The 24,323-nt window shown below is 37.6% G+C and overlaps 1 protein-coding gene across 1 annotated transcript in view; it reads left to right on the top strand.

Annotated features, from left to right (window-relative positions):
* The window catches only part of LOC124153830 (serine/threonine-protein kinase 32B), a 550,681-nt gene that overhangs the window by 155,158 nt on the left and 371,200 nt on the right, over window positions 1-24,323 (top strand). Inside the window, exon 3 of the mRNA XM_046527209.1 lies at window positions 24,024-24,189. Coding sequence (XP_046383165.1) covers window positions 24,024-24,189 — 166 coding nt within the window. The remainder of the gene's footprint in view (window positions 1-24,023; window positions 24,190-24,323) is intronic.

Genomic DNA, 24,323 nt, shown 5'->3' with positions numbered 1-24,323 from the left:
GGCTGCGTGAAATAAACAGTTTCATGTGTTCAGGTGATAAGAATAGGGTGGTTTCCTATTATTTTTTTATTGCCTAAATCGAAAGATTATTACTTCTGGAGTACGTATTTCGCGCTTTTAGATTTTTAAATGACGATATCTATTTTTCGCGATTAAATGAAAAGTGAAAAATTTCAAGCGCGCAAAAACGCGACGCGTAAGTAGGAAAGTCAGTGCGACGCATTTCTGGTTCCCCCTCTCTCCTTGTGAAGTGACCTTGATCGAGGCTCTGAGCGCTGATAAGACGCAGGATGCTAGCGGATAGCTGAGTACCTTGCTGAATGGTAGCGCTTGGCTTAAAAAAGGTTTATTAATACCTTATCAAACGAAGAAAACTTTCCGACCTTAGCCAGTTTTAATAGGTGATTATTAAGACATGTTTCCCTGAGCTCTGTGCCTCATGCATGTATTCGTAACCTCAGACGATGTATAACTCCTATCCTCTCGTGTAGAAACTAGGTCCCTGTGACGTCAAGCGGAGTGGAATCGCATGGGCGCCAATCTGGCCTTTTTCAAATGAGGATAAAATTTGACCCTTGCCATTCGTCTAAACCGGTGTTTCAAAAACCAAATAATTTGTGTGTTATGAATACACTAATGGTGGGTAACGAATCGCAATCAATGCCTATCGTTTTCTTTGATGAAGGAAACTACCCTATTGTGTTTTTTTCGAACAGAATTTTTTTTTCTTTTTCGTTTTGTTTGGAAAAGGATGATCAGTGAATTAAAAATCTAAAATGATGATCCTTCTATCTGTCACTGCTGAGATGCGCAAAATTTCAAAAAGCTCATCTTATTTGGGAAAATGTTGGTTAATAATGTGAATGATAACTAAGTGAAGTGATTGAGATGAAAATAAGGTAAATGCCGCTTAGCATTACTATTTCGACCCAAACGGAAGCTTCCAACAAGGGAATGAGATGATGAATCTTATAAATTATCTGATCATGATAAAGCTAGGTATTGCTATAACACACCCGTAGATATCGCGTGCTTCATCTGTTTTTCGAAATATTTATGATCTCTTTCAAGGCAGCAAATTTGCACTTTGTGTAAAATGGAGTGAAACATCATTCGCAGCTGTTACCCCATTATTCCAGTGAATTTTTCGATTCGAACTCAAGTTCAAGCTGTTCTCCCGCAAAATTAACTACATGTCAATGAGAACTCCTTAGTTCCAACGCGACGCTTTCAATTACCGCGTGGAACTTAATCGGAGGACGGAAATTCGTAAAATGCTTCCGTCCTCGAGATTTAGACTGAACCTTGAGCTGAGTACAACATCGTGTATTACAGGCCATAGAGGACGGGCAGAATCTCGATTAAATATCTTCAAGGCGTTCTCAATCACTCTCAATTCTGCTTGCTTGCGTTTTCTGGGAACGTTTTCCTTTCCAGTGCTATTTTCTCCCGGAAATTCACTGTTACAACACTTTACGAGAGTGTTTTTGAACTCCACTGTGTGGCGGAGAATGCGAGCGAGGAGAATATTTAAGGGCACGGAGTGCGTGTAATTTCTATGCTTCGTGCGCCCTTTCTGCTTTAACGAGATCGCATGCCAACTGACGATCTTCCTTCGCATTTTGCCTTATTAATTTTGTTTGCTGACGTATCTTGATAATGTGCATGGGTGAAATTATAACAACTGTGCGTAGTAATTGCATCGGGTGGCATTCTCATCATATTTTTCTCTCCCACGAAATAAACGAGGGAAGAAACGAGAAATGTGAATTCATTTTGCAGAAAAAGTTCTGAGACTATCCCTGCGGCTGAAATCAGGAAAAAGTTATATTTGCTTTCCAAAGATAATGACGTTCTGAGTTTTAAAGGAAAAATAATTACTTCAGTTTTGCATTGGACGGTATATGATATCTAGGTTGCATCTTGTGAAATAAATGGGTATAATAAGTAGTTTCTGCCGATAAATATATGGGCACGACCGAGTCACACAGCAGTGAAAATATTTAAATTGATAGTATATTTTAACTGTGAAAACGATAGTAGCTGTGCGCATATCTGTTGCCTTTTGGTAATGTGTTCCCTCATGTGTATTTACAGTTTAAATGTAGTCTGAAATGAAAACTGTTCGGAATAAAATTTGATGTTTGAAAAGACGTAATGAACTACACTCAAACTTTAAATTTCAACTTACATTTCTTTGGCGTTTGAGGAATTTGTTGGTGAAAATTTGGGTATGGTCTTCATCACTGAATTGTCAAAGTCACTGTATAAAATTAACTGTTAATCCAAATTCAACAAAGTCAGAATATTCTTCAAAACACTTTGGTTACTGGATAAAACATGGATATGCTAATTTAGCCTGCCAAAAAAAATGGAGGTTTCTTCTTTTGTCAGATTTACCTAGTAGCCATAAAGGTACCACCTTGTTGCACTATTAAACATGTTATTTACATAATCTATTTTCTATTTACTTCAATATTTTAATCAACTTGTATATGATTTTTTTCTGAGTATACTGTTAGCGGTCCGGAGACATTCTAAATTCCGATGATTTTAATGTTTTCAATGAATGTTGTCGTGGGATATTTAACGTTCGGGGTTGATTTTTGAATATCGGCGTATTATTGCGAAAGCTCAGTTGGCGAGGGTTTAGAGAATGGTTGCATAATTATAATATTTCAGAGGAACTGGGGATATTTTCATTTCTTATCTATTCGTAGGTGTTATTCGAGTTTCCGTCAAAACATTATCGAGATATAGATTATACACAATATCTCGCTTCATTGATGAAGTGCGGGCAGAGAATAACGCTTTGCCGTGCGAAAATCATGCCCAAATTAAATGCGATGGTGGTTGGCGTAACATGGTGAAACTCCTTCATGATGCACAAAGGTTAAGAAAAGACTTGCCCAAATTGCTCTCATGCTGAGACGAGACAGTAAATTAATTTTAGTTCTTTATATATTTTCGTTGCATATATTTCGTAGTTTCCATTGCTTTATTGTTTAATATTTTAGCCCTTTTTCCCTCACTCGAGTTAAAAAAGGAAACCAATAATATCAGTCCTTTCTTCTAAATACATTTAATACTCAGGTCAAGGACATGAATATCTGTTTAACTCTTGCTTTGGAAATGGATGCGGAGCGAATCGGTGACAAAATGTTCTCGAGAGCCTGTCCCCCAGACGCCCATGACATTCTTCTTAGAGTGAATTGGTTTACGGATGAATGTGATAAGATGTAAAAAAAAAAACCAGGATTGAACAGGGGAAATGCGAAAAATAAGTTTTTCGATTTGATAATGATCAAAGTCTCTTCGGATTTTAATTCATGCCTTAAAAGAAAACTCAGGATATCCAGGGCGCTCTATCGATGAAGAAGTTATCATGATCGAGTATCTTTAGTTTTTTATATTCAGAGAAGCATATGATAAAATGATAACTCGGATTTTTCTTCTCGTTAGTAATTATAACTCCTAAAATAAAAGCCGCCTAAAAAAAATTATCCCATGGAAATAGCTTGTGGTACAAATGAAAGAAAACCAAGAAATTGCAACTGACGAGAAAGTGTCTTTTGATAAAGTATTTTGAAATAACAGGATAATGTGCTTTGATCAAATTTATTATTTAAGCGACGTATATTGTGTTTACCCTGCCTTACAATCAATAATATATTCTATATAGTAATATCAGAATTATCTTGAGTGTGAATTACCCGAAGGAGGGAGAATATGAACCTAAGCCAATAAATGCCTAGCCGGTTTTTACTAGAGTTTTTACTTGCTAGCCTATCCTGTTTTGTGCATCCGGAGACCTTGAGTTTTGTTTTTATTTCAAGCTTCTACTTTTACGCATTAAAGAAAGATTGAGCCGTCATACGTAATATGCAACGTTACTCTGTACGTGTATTGGACGATTATTTGTTGAATTTTGGCCCAGTAATTCCTAATGGTATTATAAACCAGTTTATGTTTTGGCTCATTATTTTAGGGTATCAAATATCCATAAAAATTATAATTATTTATGATATCGACAGTAAAATGAATTGATTTCCGGAGGGCTGTATTCAATGATGTCATTTTCATTCTTGAATCGAGTAAAATTCTTTGAGGCAATCTGGTATTTTGCGATCACATATCACATCACATGAGAGAAGTTCTTTTCCGCAAATGTCAGCGGCAGCGAGGCGGAGAATTTAACGTGAGACTGCCTATTTGGCTTTAGTTCTATTATGCTCTTGTTTGACTTCTAAGTATGTTTTGCTTTTATTATTTCGCAAAATAAGTTGCCTTGTGTTCGTAATTTAATTTATATCGAAGATAACCATTATTTATTAAATTCCTTCCGTAAATTCCACTGTGGAAAGGAATTCTTGGACATACACGCTACCTAGATAACTTAGGGATCTATAAAGCGTGTTTACAATTTTTTTTTAAATTTTATTTTATTTTTCGTCTACCGCGGAAGTTTAAAGCGCATAAAAATATTACAGCCTCCAGGGACCCTAACGTACTAGGCTGCCCTGTGCTACTCTCCCAGTTTATGTTCACCGGCAATTTCAAGTCATTCTTTTGACATGTGTTTTTCATTGGAGAAAGTGGACTGTGAAAGTAAAATCTTCTTGCGCTGTTTTCAATCCCATTGGTTCCAATCTCTTTTTGAGGTGCTTAGATTTTAAGACTCCGATTTGCATTCAAGGTTGCAGTAGTCTTATCGAACAAAACCATAAGCTCCGCAAGAAAAGGCGTTGTTAGTAGGACTGGAGCACGCATTGACATTGAGAAGGGAAAAGACGGAATATTATTTTTCAAATGCCAAACAAGAATTATCTATTACAAAAATATAGGGTCAAAAATTTTCCACAGTTGATAAGATTCCACAAATTGCCCCGTTATTATCCAAGTTGTAGAATTATGCAAACTTTTATATGAATATTTATCCCTCAAATGGGCCCGGAAAAAGGAAGTCAAAAATGTTTAAATGAATCATAGAATTTTTCTGATACCAACAATTTCTTCCGATGTCCTTCTAACATACAAGCCGCAAAGCAATCGTTATCTTTTCAATACTTTGGGTTGTATAAACAGCCCTGACAAATGAGACTTAACAGTAGAAGTAATTATTCCATTGCTTATTTCAGTACTATTCTGGATGGTGAACCACCCTACTGGTTTATGACTCTCCTTACTGTAGGTGTTTAGATGGAATGCAAAAATTCTAGAATCCAGGGATGAAATCTTGAAGTGAAGGGTTGTGATGATTGATTTATCAGACTTTCTTCCGCGTCTATCATGGATCAGAAAAAATTATCTCCACAACTTTTAGACTTCAAGTAAGTCTTCACGCGAATCAATTTAAGTGAAGAATTCATAAATTCAAGATTTGATTATTAACTTCAGTTGGATGCTAGATTTCAACTTCTTCTGAGTGGTCTTGCAAATGAAACAAAAGACCCTGGAGATGATAGTGATTTACGAAATGAGAAGAATAAAGACCCATGGTTTGATTACTGTCCTAGAGGGATTTTTACGGTATTATTAGTGAAATTTTTATATATATTTACAGTTTATTTTCTGCTCGAAAGTGGAATATAAAGGGATATGTCCTAAAACTAATTAAGGCTGTTATTGCCCTTGACCACATGTTTTCGATTCCCAATTGGTCCCGCAAAACTTTTGTCGGTTTACTACAAGCTGTAAACTAACAGAAGTTTTGCAAGGTCTTTTATTTTCATGGACTCTCACTGGAATTCTGCGACGGTGGTGATTTTATTTTCTCTATAAGACCAATAGTAATCCAAGAAACCCTTCAATGAGCCCCACCTCGTACCAAACCACACAAACTAAGTGTGGGGGACTGAACAAACCTTATTGATGGCCTTCCAAAAACGAAATTTCAGGAGAGTTTCATAATAACAAATGAAGTTTTCTTTTTCAATATTTTATTTCACCAATAGTTTGATTAGAAAAAATAAAAAACTTTTCAGAAATAGGTTGCGCTCTATGTGGAAGTGCAACCTGTGTCCATGGCACGCCAAAGTAGTCCAAACGTGTTACCAGCGGCGACTTGTTTTTTTTTTTATAAAACCCGCATTAGTTTTTTTAGCTACGTTGCTTAAAATCTGTATGTAGTCTGCCTTTTAGCAATAGAACAGCAATATTTTTATGAGGGTATCAATAATGTCCTTGCCGTCAAAGTTGAAGGCCTTGGTTTTTCAGACGGATAAGGATGGTGGCTGTTTCTTTCCACAGTTAGTTCTTTCATTTTATTAAGCCTGATTTCGGATTCGATTGTGACCCATTTATTTCTTTCGTTAGATAAATAAGACTCTTAACCTTTCTCACTATTCTTTCTGCTCGAATTTTCACTCTTTTTAAAAACAGCTGGATATGAAATTCATTTTTAAACACATTCTAGTACCTGTTATCAGCTCCGATGACAATGGCACAGACAGCCGTTGAAAATGCGACAGCAGCCGCTACCCGTAACGTGTAGAAAACTCTCATCAGAGTTAGGAAAGGAGCGAACCATATTTGGCTTCTGCGCGTTCGGAAAAAGGTTGAAGAAGAAATTCTTCCAAATCTACGTAATGTCGCCTGCCCTTTGCGACCCTAACCCCTCCGACCTTTCCGTGACAGTGAGAGCGGTACTTCCGTGGATAAAATAATAAAAAAACAATAAAATTAGTAATTTTTGGGACCTGCATTTTTAAATGGGGAATTAGGCGTCCTAATTGGTGGAGTATTAGCGTGTTTATTGAAGCGTCCATGGTTCAAATCCGTGGTGAAGCCTTCGAACACTCAATAAGTAAACTCCATGACGTCAGAGGTGGCCCGGGAAGGAGTCTCTCTCACCTTCAAGGTTTGAATTCACACACCTGAGACTTTGTATTGGGTAAGCTTACTCTCACTTATCAAATCAACCTTCGCGTTGAATTTTTGAGTGAGTAGTTTTAACGTTGGCTTCAACTTTCGGTTACTTGGTGGCCATTTTGAGTGCGGGAGAAGCAACATTAGAAAACAGATTGAAATCCACGCTTATATGTTGTTCGATTGATGCTCCAATCATGTACGGAGTAGATGCATCCGTAAGACAGAAGTTGGTAAAGTGCCTAATAATTTTCAAGAGGAGTCACATATTCTTCGAACATCATATGGCTAATTGACGTCAGATAGTATCATATCTTTGGAGTTTTTCTTGGCACATGTTAGTCAGTGGTCTTGTTAGATTTTGGGAGCAATGGCCTTCGTAATTAGGTTTTCAAAAACGGGCATCGGTAATCGAAGGGTTATTTCTGAAAAAAAATTTTGTATTTAATATTGTCCTCAGGGATGCGTGGTTTCCCAGGGGCTGCTGATCTAAGGGTTTTGGTTTCAAACCCTCGGCAAAGCCTTCTGAGCCCTTATCCAAAACTTCGAAGTGGTTTTGATTAATACGATAATACGGTGCAGAAATTCATAATAGAAACAGATGATATCAAAGTTTTCATCTAGCCACGCAGTGATTTGTCATAGTTTATCAGTATTTACTTACCATAGTAATGCAATTGACGCGTTCCAAATGCAGGAATAATTCTCGGGTTTCCCACCGGGTATTTTTTGAGTACCCGGTGCGAAACCCCGAGAACTATTCTTGTATGTCATACGGAAAAAATCAATTTCTACGTGTTTTAAATGATGAGAAAATCAGTCATGCTTGAGAAAATATATATTACAACCATTACGAGGCGTCCCAGCGAAAGAACTAGCCCCCTTAGCCACAAAGTGTGTAATCACGCGTATTTGGGTTAGATTGGGGCGATTGTGCTTTAACCTCAAATATCCTGACCAACATTCGGGCTGAAGCACTGAATGAGAATTGTTCCTTAAGTCAACTTTTTGCGGAGAGATGCGGTGGAACAGCATAACTAATGATCAACGAAGATATCATTTTGCCCACAAATTTTATTAAAACAGCTTACTAAACGCGTTTAGGCTCTCATCGTCTATTCACTTTATGTCTTCGGGTAAGCTTCGTGAGAGCCCGGACACTCTCGGATGGCTTCGCCGTTAGGGGAGGGGTAATACCGAGAGAGGGAGGAGGAGCGAACTCAATGTTGCCAAATGTACATAGCCGCCCTACTTTGTCACTGAAAACGTGTGAGTCATAGGTAGCCACAGGTATTTTGGCCCCGGCGCCGAGACAATATACCTACTCATTTGGAAGTTATAGGGGATAATCCTTTCACAGAAGCCCATGACATTGTCGGATACCGCAGTGAATGAGACACCGTTGGTGGAAGGCATACTTAGTCATATATAAGGAGAACGCGTGAGGTTTGGCAACACTGCTCCACGAGCATATTCACGATGTTCACTCGGCGGACGTCTGAGAGCGACTGACTGAAGCCACGCCTACTGTTTGCTGATTGGCATAGGCAGAGTCACATGTCGAGAAACATTCCCTCCCCTCATCTCCACTTGCTTTGGCCGCACCAGCTCACCCGCAGAGATAAAATGAACAGAGTATAGTACCTGATGACGATTGTGTAACAATCGAGACACGTGTAGTAAGCCGTTATAATGAAATCTGTGGGCAACACGATATCTTCGCTGATCATTTCATCGTTCTTAAAGCGAGCAGCAGTGTGTCATGGCATACAGACCTTTCGGTGCGTCTCAATCGTTGATTTCCACTCCAGGTCTTCCACCACCCCTTGGCCTGCCATTTCCATGGGAGTTGAAAGTGGAGGAGCGGCAGGCATCTCCATTTCCTTACTTGGCCCAATCGATTCCCTCAGACCGTTCGTTTTGACGTGGGAGACGTGCGGTGGGGGGTTGGAGGTGGAGAGAGAAGAGATTTGCTTGAAAGTGCTTGAGATCGCCAGTCGGAGATCTTCGACCGCTGCCGCCGTGAGCAAGTGGCTTAATTCGCCACGACTCGGGATTTGGGTCCGTGTCTCGACGTCGTACTTTAAAGAAAAGGTTCTAAAAGGAAAATGAAAAGAAAGATTGGTCCTCATGTCGTCCCCATTGTGTGGATGGCTGTGGGACATGTTTTTTTATGTTTTATCACGGAGTCCTTTTTACGTAGGGTTTTTACCTTTTTTATTCCCGTCTTTTCCTAAGAACTTATTCAATCTCTCTTTTTTTAATTTCGTTTTCGACAGAAATGCTAATCACTCTATTTGGAGAGTTGGCATATTCTGTGATAAGAGACTTATAATTCAGGGAGCACAGCAATTCTGAACGATCTTGTGATGTATGCAGTGCATATTATCATCTGGTTAAAATTTATATTTTCCATTTGGCTTGCCTTTGGCCGTAAATTCATGACTAATGATAACCTAGGCTTCCACAATATCCATTCATAATTTGAGGAAAATTTTCTGGTTAGCTCTTACAATTTATTTTTAATATCATATTTGAGTGATTTGGAAGCCAAGGGGTACAAGTGATTTCTTTTTTCTATACACGGTTAGGTACAGAAATTAGGTATAGGAAACAAACGAGATTAAATAGATATTTGATATAGTGCATTTGATTTTCCACTTGATGTCAGCACAGAACTGCTGCAACTGACTCGTATTCCTTGGCAACCAATTTTTGTTATTTCTTCTAACAAATTAACTTTACATAACTCTGTTGAGAAAAAAATCACTTGTACCCCTTGGCTCTCACCCTATCATTTAAATTTTTTTATGAAATATATAAAATTATCATTGAATTTATACTGTCAACATTAGATTGATATGGCAGTTATACAGATGGAGAATTTATCGGGATATGTTTCATTATATTGCTCTAAAAATTCCTGTTTACTTTTATGATTTGGATTTGTATATCTTGGCTTAAAAAATATCAAAGTATACGTAAAATAAAAATAATTTTGCCCAGTTATATTTAATATCAGCATAGTTGAAGGGTTAACTATACCAATGTGTGCCAAAATGGAGTGGTTTTGGAAGGTTCAAAATCAAAGAAAAAGTAGATAATTTTTCGGTCAAAACAGCAAATGTATAGAACTTGTTAAATCAAGTGCAAGGCTAAATTGCTGTTTTGTACGAAACTTTTTAAGCTGTTGAAATGCAAATCGAGTAAAAGTGATGAGATACATAACGTGAAGACACCACTGCTTCAATACGTTTGATATTCGGTTGAGTTCCTTACTTTGGGTCTCTCAGGTTTCTGACGCATGTTACAAAAAATAACAAGTAAATAACAGTTATATTATAGATTTGGAGTGTTTAAAGCTCAATATTTCAGGACAGTATTTGGAAAAATTACTTTCTATCATACTTGATAGAATATTACCCAATTATTTATTATTATATTACCCAATCCATTTATTCATGTTTGTATTAAAAATAGATTCAATTCTCGAAATTCTATGCCATAATTTGGTATGTGGTACTTGTCTAAATGATATTAGTTTTAATTGCTTAGTTACCTCAACAAGAAATTGCAACAATTTCTTTGTTAAATTTTGTAAAAACAATATTTTTCATAGTAATTTTGCCACCATGGCAATGAGGTTATTTTACAGTGCATCACATGTGACTGATTCTTACATATTTTATGATTCTCTTGAGTCATTTAAACGAAATATTTGCTGTCAATACACTACCTATCGACTTGATGTAAATTGTATATGATATGCTACCTTTATTGCACAATAATTATAACTTTAAATGTATTAATTTTCTTGTAATTTTCCTTACAGTTAATATTTGTAAATTGGGTTTACTCCCGTAAAATAAATATTATTATTATTAACTTTCATCCGACCTCTGTACCAGCTTGCACCCTAATATGGCTTTCCTACGATCATCATTTCCCATTCCAATCTGCGAGGTGATGTGTAAGCGGCGTGAATAACCTCACTCGCTACAGGTACAAGCTGAGGAAAAATAAAATTTTCCGCCATCACTCAACATTGCGTACCCTTCGCGCTCTCTCCCTTTGCCCTCTCTTTGGAGCTGTCTGCTGGCAGGTGTCTTCCGAACCCTCTTTTGACGCCTTAAGCTGCGTGCTTTTTCCCTTTATCCTTTGTAGCCTTTTCCATATTATATGTGGCCAAATGTTCTTTTCCCTTCATCCCCTTTCTTTGTATTCTGCAGTTCTGCTTGCTTTGAAGTTTTCATGGGCAGGAACGTCGCTTACATGCAAAATCCAGTGTAAATCTTTATGTATCTAGCAAAAGGTCTTTCTGGGGTTTCCACCCTTCCCAGGAATGGCATACCATTATTTCATTTTCTATTAAAATCGCTTCCCCTTTTATTGTAATGCCATATCGCCCAGATTTTTTGGAGTGAAGATGATTAAGGGCCTGAGAAAATATTTTCACCTGTAAACTTACTAGTTGCTCTTAATTTATTGCCATCAAATACACCCTTATTAAAAAGTGTTTTAGTTTAGTCTTGCTAAGTACGTTAATCTTAAGTTATTGTGGGCCATTTTATCTCAGCATCATTATGAGATGTAGTTTTGTTCTTACCCTTACGATGTCTCTTCCACTTCAAGCTATATCCAGCATCAGGTTATGGTCACCTGCTCAAATTTTATTGTCCCAGTCGTATGCACTCACAAAGGTTTCCAACCATATCACGTTTACTCTGATCCATAGGAAACCGTAACGGAGAGCTTAACTCTATGAGCATCCTACGCGAGGAAAAACAGCTCCTATGACAAATTTTTTTCAGTTTCCGTCTGATAATCCTTCCGCCGTTAAACTTTTTCTCTCTTATTCAAAATAAATTTAACCATCCTATATTTTGGAGGACGTGAATTCCTGAGTTTAATTCCATGATGATGTGCAAGTTTAAAGCTGAGGTGGAGCCTCATCTTTGGAACATATGACGCGTTTAAACTTCCCATTTTTTCGCCGTCAGTGTTTGAGCATGTGCTTGCATATTTTCCTTGGAAAGAATATCGTCATGAACTCAATTCTTTAATCAAATGATCCTTTAAAAGAAGCTTTGTTACAATTTCTGTAGGTCCAGTAAATGGCGGAGATTTGACATCAAACCACGTTGTTATTGGTCGTGAGTATTTTATCGGTAATGCAATATACATTTTCCTATATATACACAATTACTTATAGCACTTATTTTTTATCAAAATAAGTGGTATAAGTAATCACTTACACCATCGCTGATTTTTTTAATCACTTATTTTTTTAATGCAATATAAAATAATACCCTCGTATAGTATTAAATCGCATGCCGCTATTACTCGAATATCAATATATTTGGCCTCGAAAGCGTTTTATTAACAGCTAGTTCCCTATTTTTCGCTTAATGCTTTCTAACAATTTTTTTGCAGATATAATCGCTGGATTACTTTATAGCCTAATACAGAAGATTACTACGGATTTTGAAACGACAAATTCTAGTACTAAAAACGATAATCCTGGTTCGCATTGATTGACGCTATTTCGGAGTCGCATTGCAGAATGATCCATATTCGAGTATTTCTCCCATACAAATTCAATTATTCCTCTCATATATATTCGAGTACTCCTGCCACAATCATTTTTATTGAGAATCAAGTGGGCCACTTAACCGACTGGGCTCTCTCCCATGGCGAAATTAAAGGACTTTAAAAAATCCGCCACTCGAAACGCTGTGGGTAGAACGATTGGAATTTCACGGGGAATTAAAATAAAATTAGGCCTGTTAACTGGAATAGTTATTCAAAATCGCACAATCTATCGTATTCTTAGCTTTTCCATATTGTTCCTCGTTTGGTTGCAAATGCTCGATTCCAAAAATTGGAAACAAATGAATCGCTGTACGGTCATCGCTGAGCTGCGGTCATTTTTGAAAACTTATTCAAAAGCAAGCTTATGGATCGTATAGTAAATCAAGCCCTAAGGGATGCACTGGGGAAACCTCTAAGCATTAGTCTCTTTGGTACCTTAATTTTGAGTGATCCCTCATTGCATTGCCAAACCTCAATAGTGATGATTGCTGTAAAGGTGACCGGGAAACTGCCGACTCCATTTGGCAGGCGCAAAATCTGGAAATTTCTGACTTGTGTGGCAATAAGGAGCATTCGTTATGTTCAAGCATTCGAATGTCTCATCACTACTATGATTTCCGCATTTATTACGAGACGCGTGGGAAATCTCCATGTTGGCCCATTTACCTCGTTCGACCTGTGCATTCTCCTATCCTAGCTTTTCTCTATTCGAGATTTTCAAGCGCGCGCGTCCTTCCTCCCTCACATTTAGACGGAAACTGAGGGAAATATGGGTCAACTCGTGCCCTTTTCCGCGCGCGTCTCCTGGGTGACGCTCCCGTTAGTTCGCCCCGGCAAGCGCTGGAGATGCGACGACATTACTTGGACATCTCCCCACTAACCCTTTTTCTTTTTGCTCCTTCTATTGCTTCCGTTCGTGGAAATATTCAAATGTTCCGTCGACGGGAGTGAAAGAAAAGAAAAAAATCGGTCTCTCCATCCGTTCCGCCATTTCTTTCCTCCCCGGAACACTTGACCTACCTCGCAAACAAGACCGTGTCTCTGGCTTGTCAGAATTCTTCCCATCGACGCCCCTTGTCACCCCGCTACTCCCTCTTTCACTCCTCGTCATCGGAGGCTTTCTCGAGTACCGGGCGTGGAGGAAGAGAGGGAGGTGCGCGAGGTGGCGCGTGGGAAGTGGAGGAGGTGAAGACAAAGGAATACGTTGAACGGGAGGTGTCGGGAGGGTGAAAAATTTCACAGATACAATCGGGAAGAACTGGAGGCTGGGTTTTGGGAAGTGGCAATCCGATGGCTGAAGACGAGGTAGTGGCGTCGAGGGATCAGGGTAGATTTGAAGGAAGGGAAAGGAACGGAATTTTTTGAATGGCACGTGTCGTCGTCATAAGATATTGGGTCAGTTGAGAAATTTTGGTGAATCTGGTGTCCTTTTCGGAGTGAAATCAAAGTCATGTTCGGAGTGAAATCGTGTTGTGGTCCAAAAATTTCCACAAATTTCTACAATGTCGGTAGCTTAACAGGCTATATCACTTGACCGGAAAATGGAGGATCCGGGTTTGAATCCTGGTCAAGGCGGATGATTTTATCTCTTTGGAATTTTCGCACGATTTGTGTGCGCATCGCGGGTGACTCCGTAAAGTTTTCACCGTGGCTAGTCCTGTTGTACCTAAAATTTTCAATATCTTTTGGTTCTTCTTACTGGAAGAAAATAAAATTCCTCGAAATTATACTTCACTTTGAAATGAAAAACTCGCTAATTCCACGACATAAAGAGATATTAACTATGACCTGTTTTTCACTTATAACAGTATTTCACTTATTATCAGTTAACTTCCTCAAGTGTGCGCTATCTTGTATAGTTGACTGAGGGAGTGTGGGTTCTGTGTTTGGAGGGGGAAAAGCCTTAGCGTACTTGGGAGATCATTGGTTAGTGGAGGAATGAGAGGAAAGTCGTTTATTGGTTTTTATGGTGGTTTCCCCATGGTAGCGCTGGAACATTCTGAATATGATTTGTAATAAACAATATTTTATTCCGTTGCGTGTGTCTTTTACTCATTGCGTGGTACGAGTTTCCGTGTATATAATTTTATGTATCGTCATCTTAAAAATTCTGTTTACATCGGCTGCCATATTTTCATCCCCATCCGAAAAATCCATGGAATACTCTAGTTTTGTTTGTATACCTTTTAATTCAACCTAATACAAGATAAAGTGCCTTTCAATAAATTTTAGAGTCTTAAAAAATGGTTTCATATTAGTGGCAAACATTTTCAAATCGTTATCGAGTCTATGGAAGTATGTTAATATTGAATTAAGATTTAAGGCATTAAAAAAACATTGATCGCATGCTAATCTGAGAATTGAAATCGAATCCTTACGACTTTCAGATGCGCCAGTCAACGATAACTTTTGTAGTGAGAAACATGTGACATATATGTTCATTGATCGATTCTGCGTACGTCTTTCGTCTCGGATGTTGATGTCAAGGAAACGCGAAAATTCAAGGAAACGGGCCGAGTGGAATTCTCGCTCCGTCACTTCATGTGATGGCTCTCCTTGCTCGCATCATCGGATGCCTTCGAAGGAAAAAATAATCAATCTTTCGTGCTATTTCCGTTGAAATTTTACACCCGTCTCTTATCGAATTTCATGTAAATTCATCTGAAAGTGTACGTTTTTGGCATGGATTGAAACAACTCTGGTCGTTTCTCGCGGCATTTGAGACTTATAATCAATCTTGTACATTTTTTCGGTACCTTATATGTATGGAAAATAAGGAAAAAATTTGTGAGACTCTTTAAATATATTGCTATCTGCTATCATTCGTCGTGTAAGAGAATTTTAAAACTTCTCTGGCATCGAATCATACCCCATCCTGTCTGTGGGTGCCTGAGGAGACTCATGACGTTTGAACCTAAATTTTTATTTACCTTCGTTTTAGTCATAATGTTGTCGTCATGGTTACCTCGGGTAGGGGTCGGTATTTCTGCATTTTCTCCCATGGCGAGGTTTTGACTCCTGGACTCAAACGCAGTAAGCTGATGAAACATTCTCCACGCTATTACCAAAATTGTTTCCTCCGTATCCGTCTCTGTTATTGGGTCATGGAGTGTCCACGTGCTACCGAGATTATAAATTTGAGCCTGTCGCGCTGTCCACAGAATCTCATCCTTCGTCAAGCTAAGTACATGGTGTGATGAACCCCATTTGGCGTTATTCCGCGTGATAAAAAGCGGCACTACAGCTAGGCTCTATCCCTCACGTTCACTTGAGATTAACGCGCTCAATTTTCGGTAAAAAAAAAACCTAGCCGCTCTGCCGTGGCGAGGAAATTGCTGCAGCGTCTGTGCAAAATCGCCGGAATAGCTCATGCCGCTAATTATCGTGCGCATTAACTCTCTCAAGCCTAAGTTCGTTGAGTCTCTGGAATATGCGGTGGACAGTTTCCCTGCTGTGTCGTAATCTACTCGGAAATGTTATCAAATGGTATCTGTTTTGGGTGGCATTTATTGTATGATGCCATTTGGGACAGTTGGTTTGTTCAGAATGAAGGCATGTTTTCAATTAACCCCGCCTATATGTACATATCTATCGATAGGTGCAAGGGAGATGGTAATTTTCGAACTCAATGAAAAAAAAAATGGATTTTGAGGGTTGAATCTTGAAATTCTGTTTGGTAATGGGCAATTATCTTTGGTGGAAAATGAAGATAGTTATTTGATGCGGTGGTAAATAAATATCCGGAAATGTTCTTGTCACAAAATACAGTATGGTTCAATTTAGTAGAATTCCATGCATGTAAAAAATTAAAATCAGTTCTCGAGAGATATTTTGAACTCGAATCAAATTACAAGATTTAGCATTTTCTTATATAGCGTGTAATCCAAAAATTCACATTCCACTTTCATACCACGGTGGAAATGTCAGGAAATATGATCCGTTGGCGAGAACGCATTCTTTGTGTTCTTTCTTTTATTCTTCGTATTTCGTTTTGTTTGCCAAAATTCTCTATGACGTATGTGTTTCTAAATCATCATTGTAATGTTAGAGTTTTCAACACTTTTTAGTTTGCATTCATATGTTACCGTTATTACTTTTATGAGAATTGTACGGCAAGCTTCATAGGAGGACACGCTGTGTACTCCTATGAAGCTTTCCCTGTTCTCTATTCCCACGCCTTAGGCTCCGAATGTCCGCGACAGCTTGAATTAGTGAAAGAATCCATGTTTATTTTCTTCATTTAATTCGTATACTTTATGTTGACCAAAAACCTTCAATAAATTCCTAGATATCTAAAAATGGTGTTTACCTTAATCGCAGATGAGATTTAAATTTTTTTCGTATAGTCAATCAATACGTCATAAAGATCCAAGGTTTTAATCTAATTATATGAATGCGAAGATTAAGTGATCAATTCATTGGATAGTTCGAATGGAAATCGCTGGGAGACAATGAAGTTCTTTTTCCACAGCTGCCATGAGTTGATCAGTTTCCCTTTCTGTGCTATGGCTAAGTGGATACCGAACTACCTACTTCGCACACAATTGCTCCCTGTGTTTCTCTCAAGAAGGTATTAGGATTTGGATTAAGATAAGCACGTTGTTTAATATTTAAGGAGAGAGTGCTTGAAGGATCGGCGAATTTGAAAAAAGCATTTGGAGGTCCAAGAGTCATTTCATTGTTATGAAGAAACTTTTTCTCAGATGCTTTTATTATTAGTTTTTGTTTATCGAGTGAAAGCTTTGATCGTTCGTAATCAAAATATGGATGCTCAGAATAATCATATTTATATGCATAAGCACAATTAATAAAAAAATTGCATTTATCTCCAACGTTTCTCTGCAGTTGCGGGGGACTTAAGTCAGCAATAATATATAATACAGATAAAGAGCTTGCTATGTGAACTTCTCGCTTTTTATGAGTATATGGGCGAATAGGAATCCAGAAGGGATATGTGGTTGGAGGAGGTAAAATGCCGTTTGATACTCTAGAATTCATCGAAAAAGGTTACTAATAAGCCATGCAAGTAAAATAATTATTGCATACGTATTCTTCTAAAATTAAGCGTTTTTTTATGTTTACCCGATTGTTAGATGGAATGCCATTCGTTGTTTTCCTGGTGGCTGAATCCTTCTCATACAATATATTCTCAAATTTTATCGATTAGCAGTGCTAACTTGAATATTCTGGTGGGCAGGATCGTGATTTTAATACTTGTTTGATTGCGTAATGATATTTCGATTGTGTTTCCTATGGTAATGAAGTTACTAACTGTTGCCTGGCATAAATATTAGCGGAGTTGATTCACATGTTTTGATTTAAATTGGAGACGATTAGCTATCTATGTACGAATAAATAATTGCAGACGTTTGCTTTGGAGCGTACAGTAATTCGTTGAGGTTTGCAAACCTATCAATATTGCTTTGAAAATTCAATTGGCGCCTCATGATTACTCTCGAAATGGAATGCTCCCGAAATGCTATTTTTATCTTGGGGTGCGGCATTCATTAGCCCGTTTGATTGCTGCATCCGTTGAGCCACAATGATGTTATGCGTGAGACCTCTGGTGCTGCAGTGCTTTTTGTTATTTTCATTGCAAGCGCTGGTACTGGTTTTAGATTTTATCCATTTCAGCTCAATTCTCATTTTTCGATGGGCGATAAATTTCCGCGGTGGAGCCTCTTTTATATAAGCACAAAAAAGATTGATCATTTCCTCACGGGGAAATGAATTGCGGCTCTTTTTGCTTGATGATTTATGTACACAACGACTACATTAACCTTCCGATCTGTATAAAATATTGAATGTAATAAATAAATTCTGTACTCTCAGCTGTTTCGACGAGTGCTGCCATGAATTCTTTTGTTTTTGTAATGGAATAATAGTAATTTATTGTTAGTGTCATTATGATTGTTAAGAATATTGCCATGATCATGACATATCATCAGTGACCCCCCAACCGCGTAGCAAATAGATCTTCAACAGAATCTATCAAAAATCGACGGTAGGATCTTCGAAATTGGTTTTGCTTTATTTCATCATTTGTATAATTAGTTGTGGCAAACTGATCGCTGGAGCAGTGTTTCATCCCATAGGTTGGGTCGTCAATGTCCTTTCATCATGAGTAGTATTTTTTCTTTTCCTGCTTTTATGAAAGTATTGTTTTGTAAGTTAATGAAAGTATTGTAAAGGATGGTTTTGAGTGAGAATACTATTATCCATGCCTAGCTGACCTGAGATTATTATCCAATGCTTTATGGAATTAATGGCGATGAACAATATCAGAAGACTTATATTTCCTGTACATACAATGGCGTTTTCCTCTAAAATTTATAGCTGTGTATTATATATAGCTAAACTCTCGCATTATGAAAAAAATATCATCTCTATGAATTTTACTATGCCAAAGTTCATATGGTAAGTTATAGTAAATTTTGATCGGACATCTTCCATTAATTCAACAGCTGCATGGGAAATCATTCCTCAAATATAGAAATCATTACTACGAATAAATGAGTAAAAGAGTAGCTATTGCGATTTTTTCTCCCAATGTGTTGTTTAATGATACATTTTGTTGTAAAATCATGTATCATATCAGAGATTGTTTAGGTTAATGCAAATGTATTTTAAACACGAACAAAAGCTGCTGTTGAGTGAAAATGGTTGGTGGTCATTGGTTTTGCGGTTACAGATCAAGCTTTATTTTGGTAAAAAAATTTCAGTAAAAATGCGTTGTGAAGAGTGTAAAGGTTTAAAGTTTTTTTTTAAATGAATTTATTAGAAAAAGATCATGAAACGATGGAGGGTGAAATCACAAGACAAAGTGTTTCTCGAAACTCAAGTCGAAAAACTTAGGGCACAATGTTTCTACTGCCGAAAAGTGGTCGTATTGTTTGCGTAAATGTGTAGTTAGTTATGTTTAGAATGTATCATGTTAGGGAATTTATCTTTTTTTCTATTCACTCGAGATCATGATAAATTATTTTATAATTATGTTTGTAGTTTCTCATTTTGAGGGTCATATATCCGTGGTGGCGTTTATAAGTCTGGTAGTTGGAAGGTTGTGTCCAAGTATGTATGGTTGAAGTTTTAACGTGAATCTCTTATTTTTCAATGTCCTCTTTCTTAAGTACATATATTTAATTTCTTTCATCGCATTATCTGTATCCCTTTATCAATTTAGAATATTCATTTTGTCTTACCTCCAATATTTCTCCTTGTCTTAAATATTGCTCTCTGTGAATCACTTTTAAAGATTGCAGTTAATTTAGGGAGTTATACCTTACAACTTTGAGCGAAAGTAATCACTCTAACGCGAACGCGTAATACTGTGAAAAGCAGCAGATTTTGCTGAATAAATTTGGGGGCCAACATATAATGGCATAAATTTCAGTAATGTATGCAAGCGACACTTCATTTATTTGGATTTCGCCGTTTGGGTAATTCATTCATGAATGTTTCAGTGTTAAAAACGGGGCTTCATTTTGGTATCACATCTATCCGAAGCCATTACCTATGGAGATGAATATCCAAACAGGTAGCTGCAAGGATTATGTTTCCCACCGGCATCATAAAATTATGGCGATGAGTTATCATACACGGGATGCGGTGTGAAACCTTTTTTCCGAGAAGTGTAAATAGCCAAGGCGAAAATCAAGCGCAGACAGCATAAAATTTACGCTTTAATTTACCTTTCCTATTTTTGTGGAAATTTTGCTTACGCTCTGGAGAATTGCCTTGAGGTTGTTCGCGCAACATTATTAGTAGCTTTTTTTGTTTCAATGTATAAATCCTGAATTGTGTTTACTAAATTATTATATTAAATTATTATATTGAGATTGCCCTTGGAAATATATTTTTACAGTAAATTGTGTCAAAGCTTGTTATATCATTTTAAAAATTCAAGTATAATAAATAAGCGTTGAAAATTGATAGAACAGGTTTCGAAAAAAAAGGATTTCTCACAGTCAAGTTTTTATGAAGATAAATTTACGCTACGTAGTCTTGTCCACCACTTATGTGATGCTTTGTTGAGAAGATGGTTTTTGCGAAACCTATCAATAAAGCTATTAATCTTGTTCTTCTTTTACAACTTGGGCGTGATTATTAAAAAGTAGTTCAAGGAATTGGAATTTGAAATTGTTAAGCAACACGCCGGAAACGATAGCGTCGTAATGAGGGAATGGTTTTACTTGTTAAAATGAGATTAGAGTAATTTTATTTGTCATTTAAGTACGAAACATTTAGTTACATTTTAATTTTATCATTCACTTCACTTTGTGATCATCAGAGCGATTTACAACATTTTCATCAGCTTACTTCCTCTGAGAACACTTGCCCTTTTATTACTTTATTTAAAAAAAACCAAAGCGTTTGATTATCAGCACTGGGTTCATTTAAACCAAACTTTAAAATATCTACTGCAGAGAATAGAATCTGTAGCACCACCATTCTACCCCTGCATGTCCTTCAGAGGGAAATCGCAATGTGGCGTGTTTTATTTTATCCTCAATTCCATCCCGTGCTCTATCGGAGTGACCTCGAGTGTTGTTTTTTTTTACGGAAATGTTTCGCGGCAATTTTTTTTTCGCCTCGGGTCTCATTCACGAATCAAAGCCTGGGAGATGGAACAAAAGTGGCAGAACCGCACGTGAAGAAGGGTGATTGGCGTTAAGTACCGGTGACCTGTGACGGGCGAAAGAGAGGGTGTATAGCATGTGGGAGTTGGGTGATGGCTGGGGTGGGCCGTTGTCGTCGGATGCTGGGTGATGGTTCTGAAGGGTCGCGTAAGAGGGTCGCGCACATGGGGTTGGTTGCGGTTTGTATATTTTTTCCCCGAGTGGTCGAGTGAATTTTTTCCGACGTCAGCGTTTATCAACCCCCTTTTGCACGAGTTGAAGGGTGAAGTCGACCGTGAAGGTCTGTTCATCCCCGGAAATTATTTTTCAACTCCGTCGCTTTTTTTTCTCAAAATTTCCTCTCCCTCATTGCAGTCGCGCGAGTTCTCTCAATGACGCGATTAATCGTCCATTAGTGGGGGATTCAATGGACGTGGGGAGGTCACCACGTCAGTTTTTTTTCAATTACGTTGCTTCATTTGATTGAGCACCTTCGATAATTTTGTCAAAAGCGATCCTTCCCAGATCTTTCATCAACATTTTATTTGTTGACGACTTTATAATAGTTTGGTTTAATGCGCTCAGTCTAGCCTAGTCCATTCTTACTTCTTGATTTTACTTTTATGGGTTGAAACGATTAATGAATATAAATTTACCTGCGAAGAAATGTAGATTTAAATTGCATGTATAATTTTCTTTGAAGCTTAAAGAAAAGTGTGATTACTGTTAGAAACACAGAATATAAGCCGATGAATTATGTAGGATAATGAAATCCGTAAGCATAGCGATTTTGCATAATACGATATCATCAAATAATTTCTTTATCTTCTTCATACCAGATCTAATAAGTAACTGCGGTTCATAATGCAAAATACATGTGTATTGATTTTCATAACTTGAATTTAATGAAGCTATTAATTACAGTTGATAATAAAAAAAATCAATTCACCACCTACTGATTTTGACACCCCTTGCTGCCTTAGTATTCTCACTAGCCACATCGCCACTAGACCGAACAACTTTCCGCCAGCCATGTTATTTTGCATCCAGTAATTTTTAGTTAATTTCACTGCCTGCCTGTAGACTGTGATAAAGAACTCGTCGGCAATCCCCGGTATCACGGGTTTAAGTCCCCTGGTCTTGGTCTTTCTCGAAATGAGCGTGATTGTTATTTGATCCCCGAAAAAAGGGAAACGAACCATTGGAATAAATGGGAATCAAAGGTACGCGGACCAACGGTATTGTCCGAGAATAAAGGAAAAGGCCCCGCATTCAATGAGGTGAGCCACGGTAGGAGGGCCATTATTCCTGCCCTCAGAAAGATTATTTTAATGCAGAAACTGTATGCCATTCTTTACCTCGAATCTTGTGCGAGCCTTAAACCTCCTTCTTAATTGAATCCATACTTATTAATTAGTCATAATTTGTTCTAGTTTCTTTATCTACTCCTAAATTGGACTCCTCAAAAAGGCTCATTATAATCTCGATTCATGAGTTATTGAAGTCCAACAGGTAAACAATGTATAACCACCCATATGATGTTTTACGACATTTAAAGTCTCAGGAGAGTACTTTTTCGGCGGTAACCGTAGGATAAATATTGTTTTACGAGCATAATGATCTAATTCCTAAATTACAGCTTCATTATTTTTTATTAATTGAAGGTTTTTTATATTATTTTGACTCAAGGTAGATGACCCATGCAATGAGTATTGTCGGAATCAGGCACAAGATGGTTTATGAATGGATAATAGCTACTTTCGTTTGTGCATTTTTCATTCTGAAGCCTTTAAATCAATAAGTTTATTGTATTGAAATTATATTTCCTATTCAAAATATCATCTGGATATGACGTGAATAGCTCAAAATTTCTCCGTGATAGTAGGAGTTGTCGGTTGCAGAGTTTATAAGGAAGCATGCCAATCAGGGCCAGTCGATATATAATTTGTTTTATCGATTCCTCTGGGGTATTTTTATTTCCACTCGTCCATTGGTCTCTGCAGCTATCTATCGATGTCTGTGAAGATAACTTATTTTATTTTAGTTATATGGTCGTTTTTGGTCGAATTACTGTATTCTTGAATAATTAATGAATAATTATCCCCGGAGGAATTTTTTTCATTAATACTTCACGAACCTTTCGAAGTCCAATATAAGTTTAATAGAATTCCAATTTTCAATCTATCAGCGTTTGCGGAAAGGTATTTTAAATGAAGTATTCCGATACGTTTTTCCGGCTGGAGGAAATTGTGTTCAAAAGCTAAAAAATAATGGTAATAGTTGTAAAATATTAATGAAAACTTATTTATCATCAAATTCGTATGAACTTTTATGTTGAATTTGATAAATTATTTGTCCATATACCTTTTTATAGCTATTATCATTCTCATATCGTGTTTAAACGTATTATTCTACCCTCTACTGAACTTATAATGTGACAAGAGCTCTTAATTGCCGAATAATTACGTTGAGGATATTTAAAAGTCGGTATTTTTCACAGATAGGCTGTTTAAGCATCATTATATGTTTGTGTCGACTGTAAGCCGAGTGTATGTCTTGTATCATTCGCAAAATATGTGATATTTTATCGATAATTTTGGCGAAAAGGAAAGAATTTATTGTAATAAACTTAAAAAATATACGAGCGTAGAGGATGAAGAGTACACTTGGCTCCGGTTCAGTGGTATGTTTTGGATGTAACGTGAGGCTTATCCTCGAGGTGGTCGGCCGCATCTTGGCTCTTATGGCTTTCATTGACTAATTTACCAAGATGTTAGGTGGTATCATGTGCTCAACTCTTATAAATTTAAGGTATGGAAGGGACAAGGTTTCTAGTTGGCACTTGTCGATTTTCATTCCCAAAACGCTCTCCGCTTGAAGTCGAGGTTTGGTCACAAGTTCCTCTGTCTGGCGATGAATTAACAGCCTCTCTTTCTTGATCCACAGGTGTGCATCGTGCAGAAGAAGGATTCCAAGCAGATGTTTGCCATGAAGTACGTCAGCAAGCGGCAGTGCATGGAGAGGGACGCGTTGAGGCACGTAGCCCGGGAGGTGGAGATCCTGTCCACTCTGGAGCACCCCTTCCTCGTCAACCTGTGGTTCTCCTTCCAAGGTAGGAGCCAAGACGTTTGTTTCTACTCCCTTGTACACATTTTTTCATTTCAGGATATTGAAATGAGAAGGTTTGGAGCACTTCAGGTCGCGCTGCAGAATTTCTGGGCGAATGAGGGTTAATGTGTATTGCGG

This window comes from Ischnura elegans, chromosome 2 (genome assembly GCF_921293095.1).
Source record: "Ischnura elegans chromosome 2, ioIscEleg1.1, whole genome shotgun sequence".
NCBI classification, from domain to species: Eukaryota; Metazoa; Arthropoda; class Insecta; order Odonata; family Coenagrionidae; genus Ischnura; species Ischnura elegans.
Note: the sequence above shows the minus strand (reverse complement) of the source record. Positions and strands in the feature narration are given on the sequence as shown.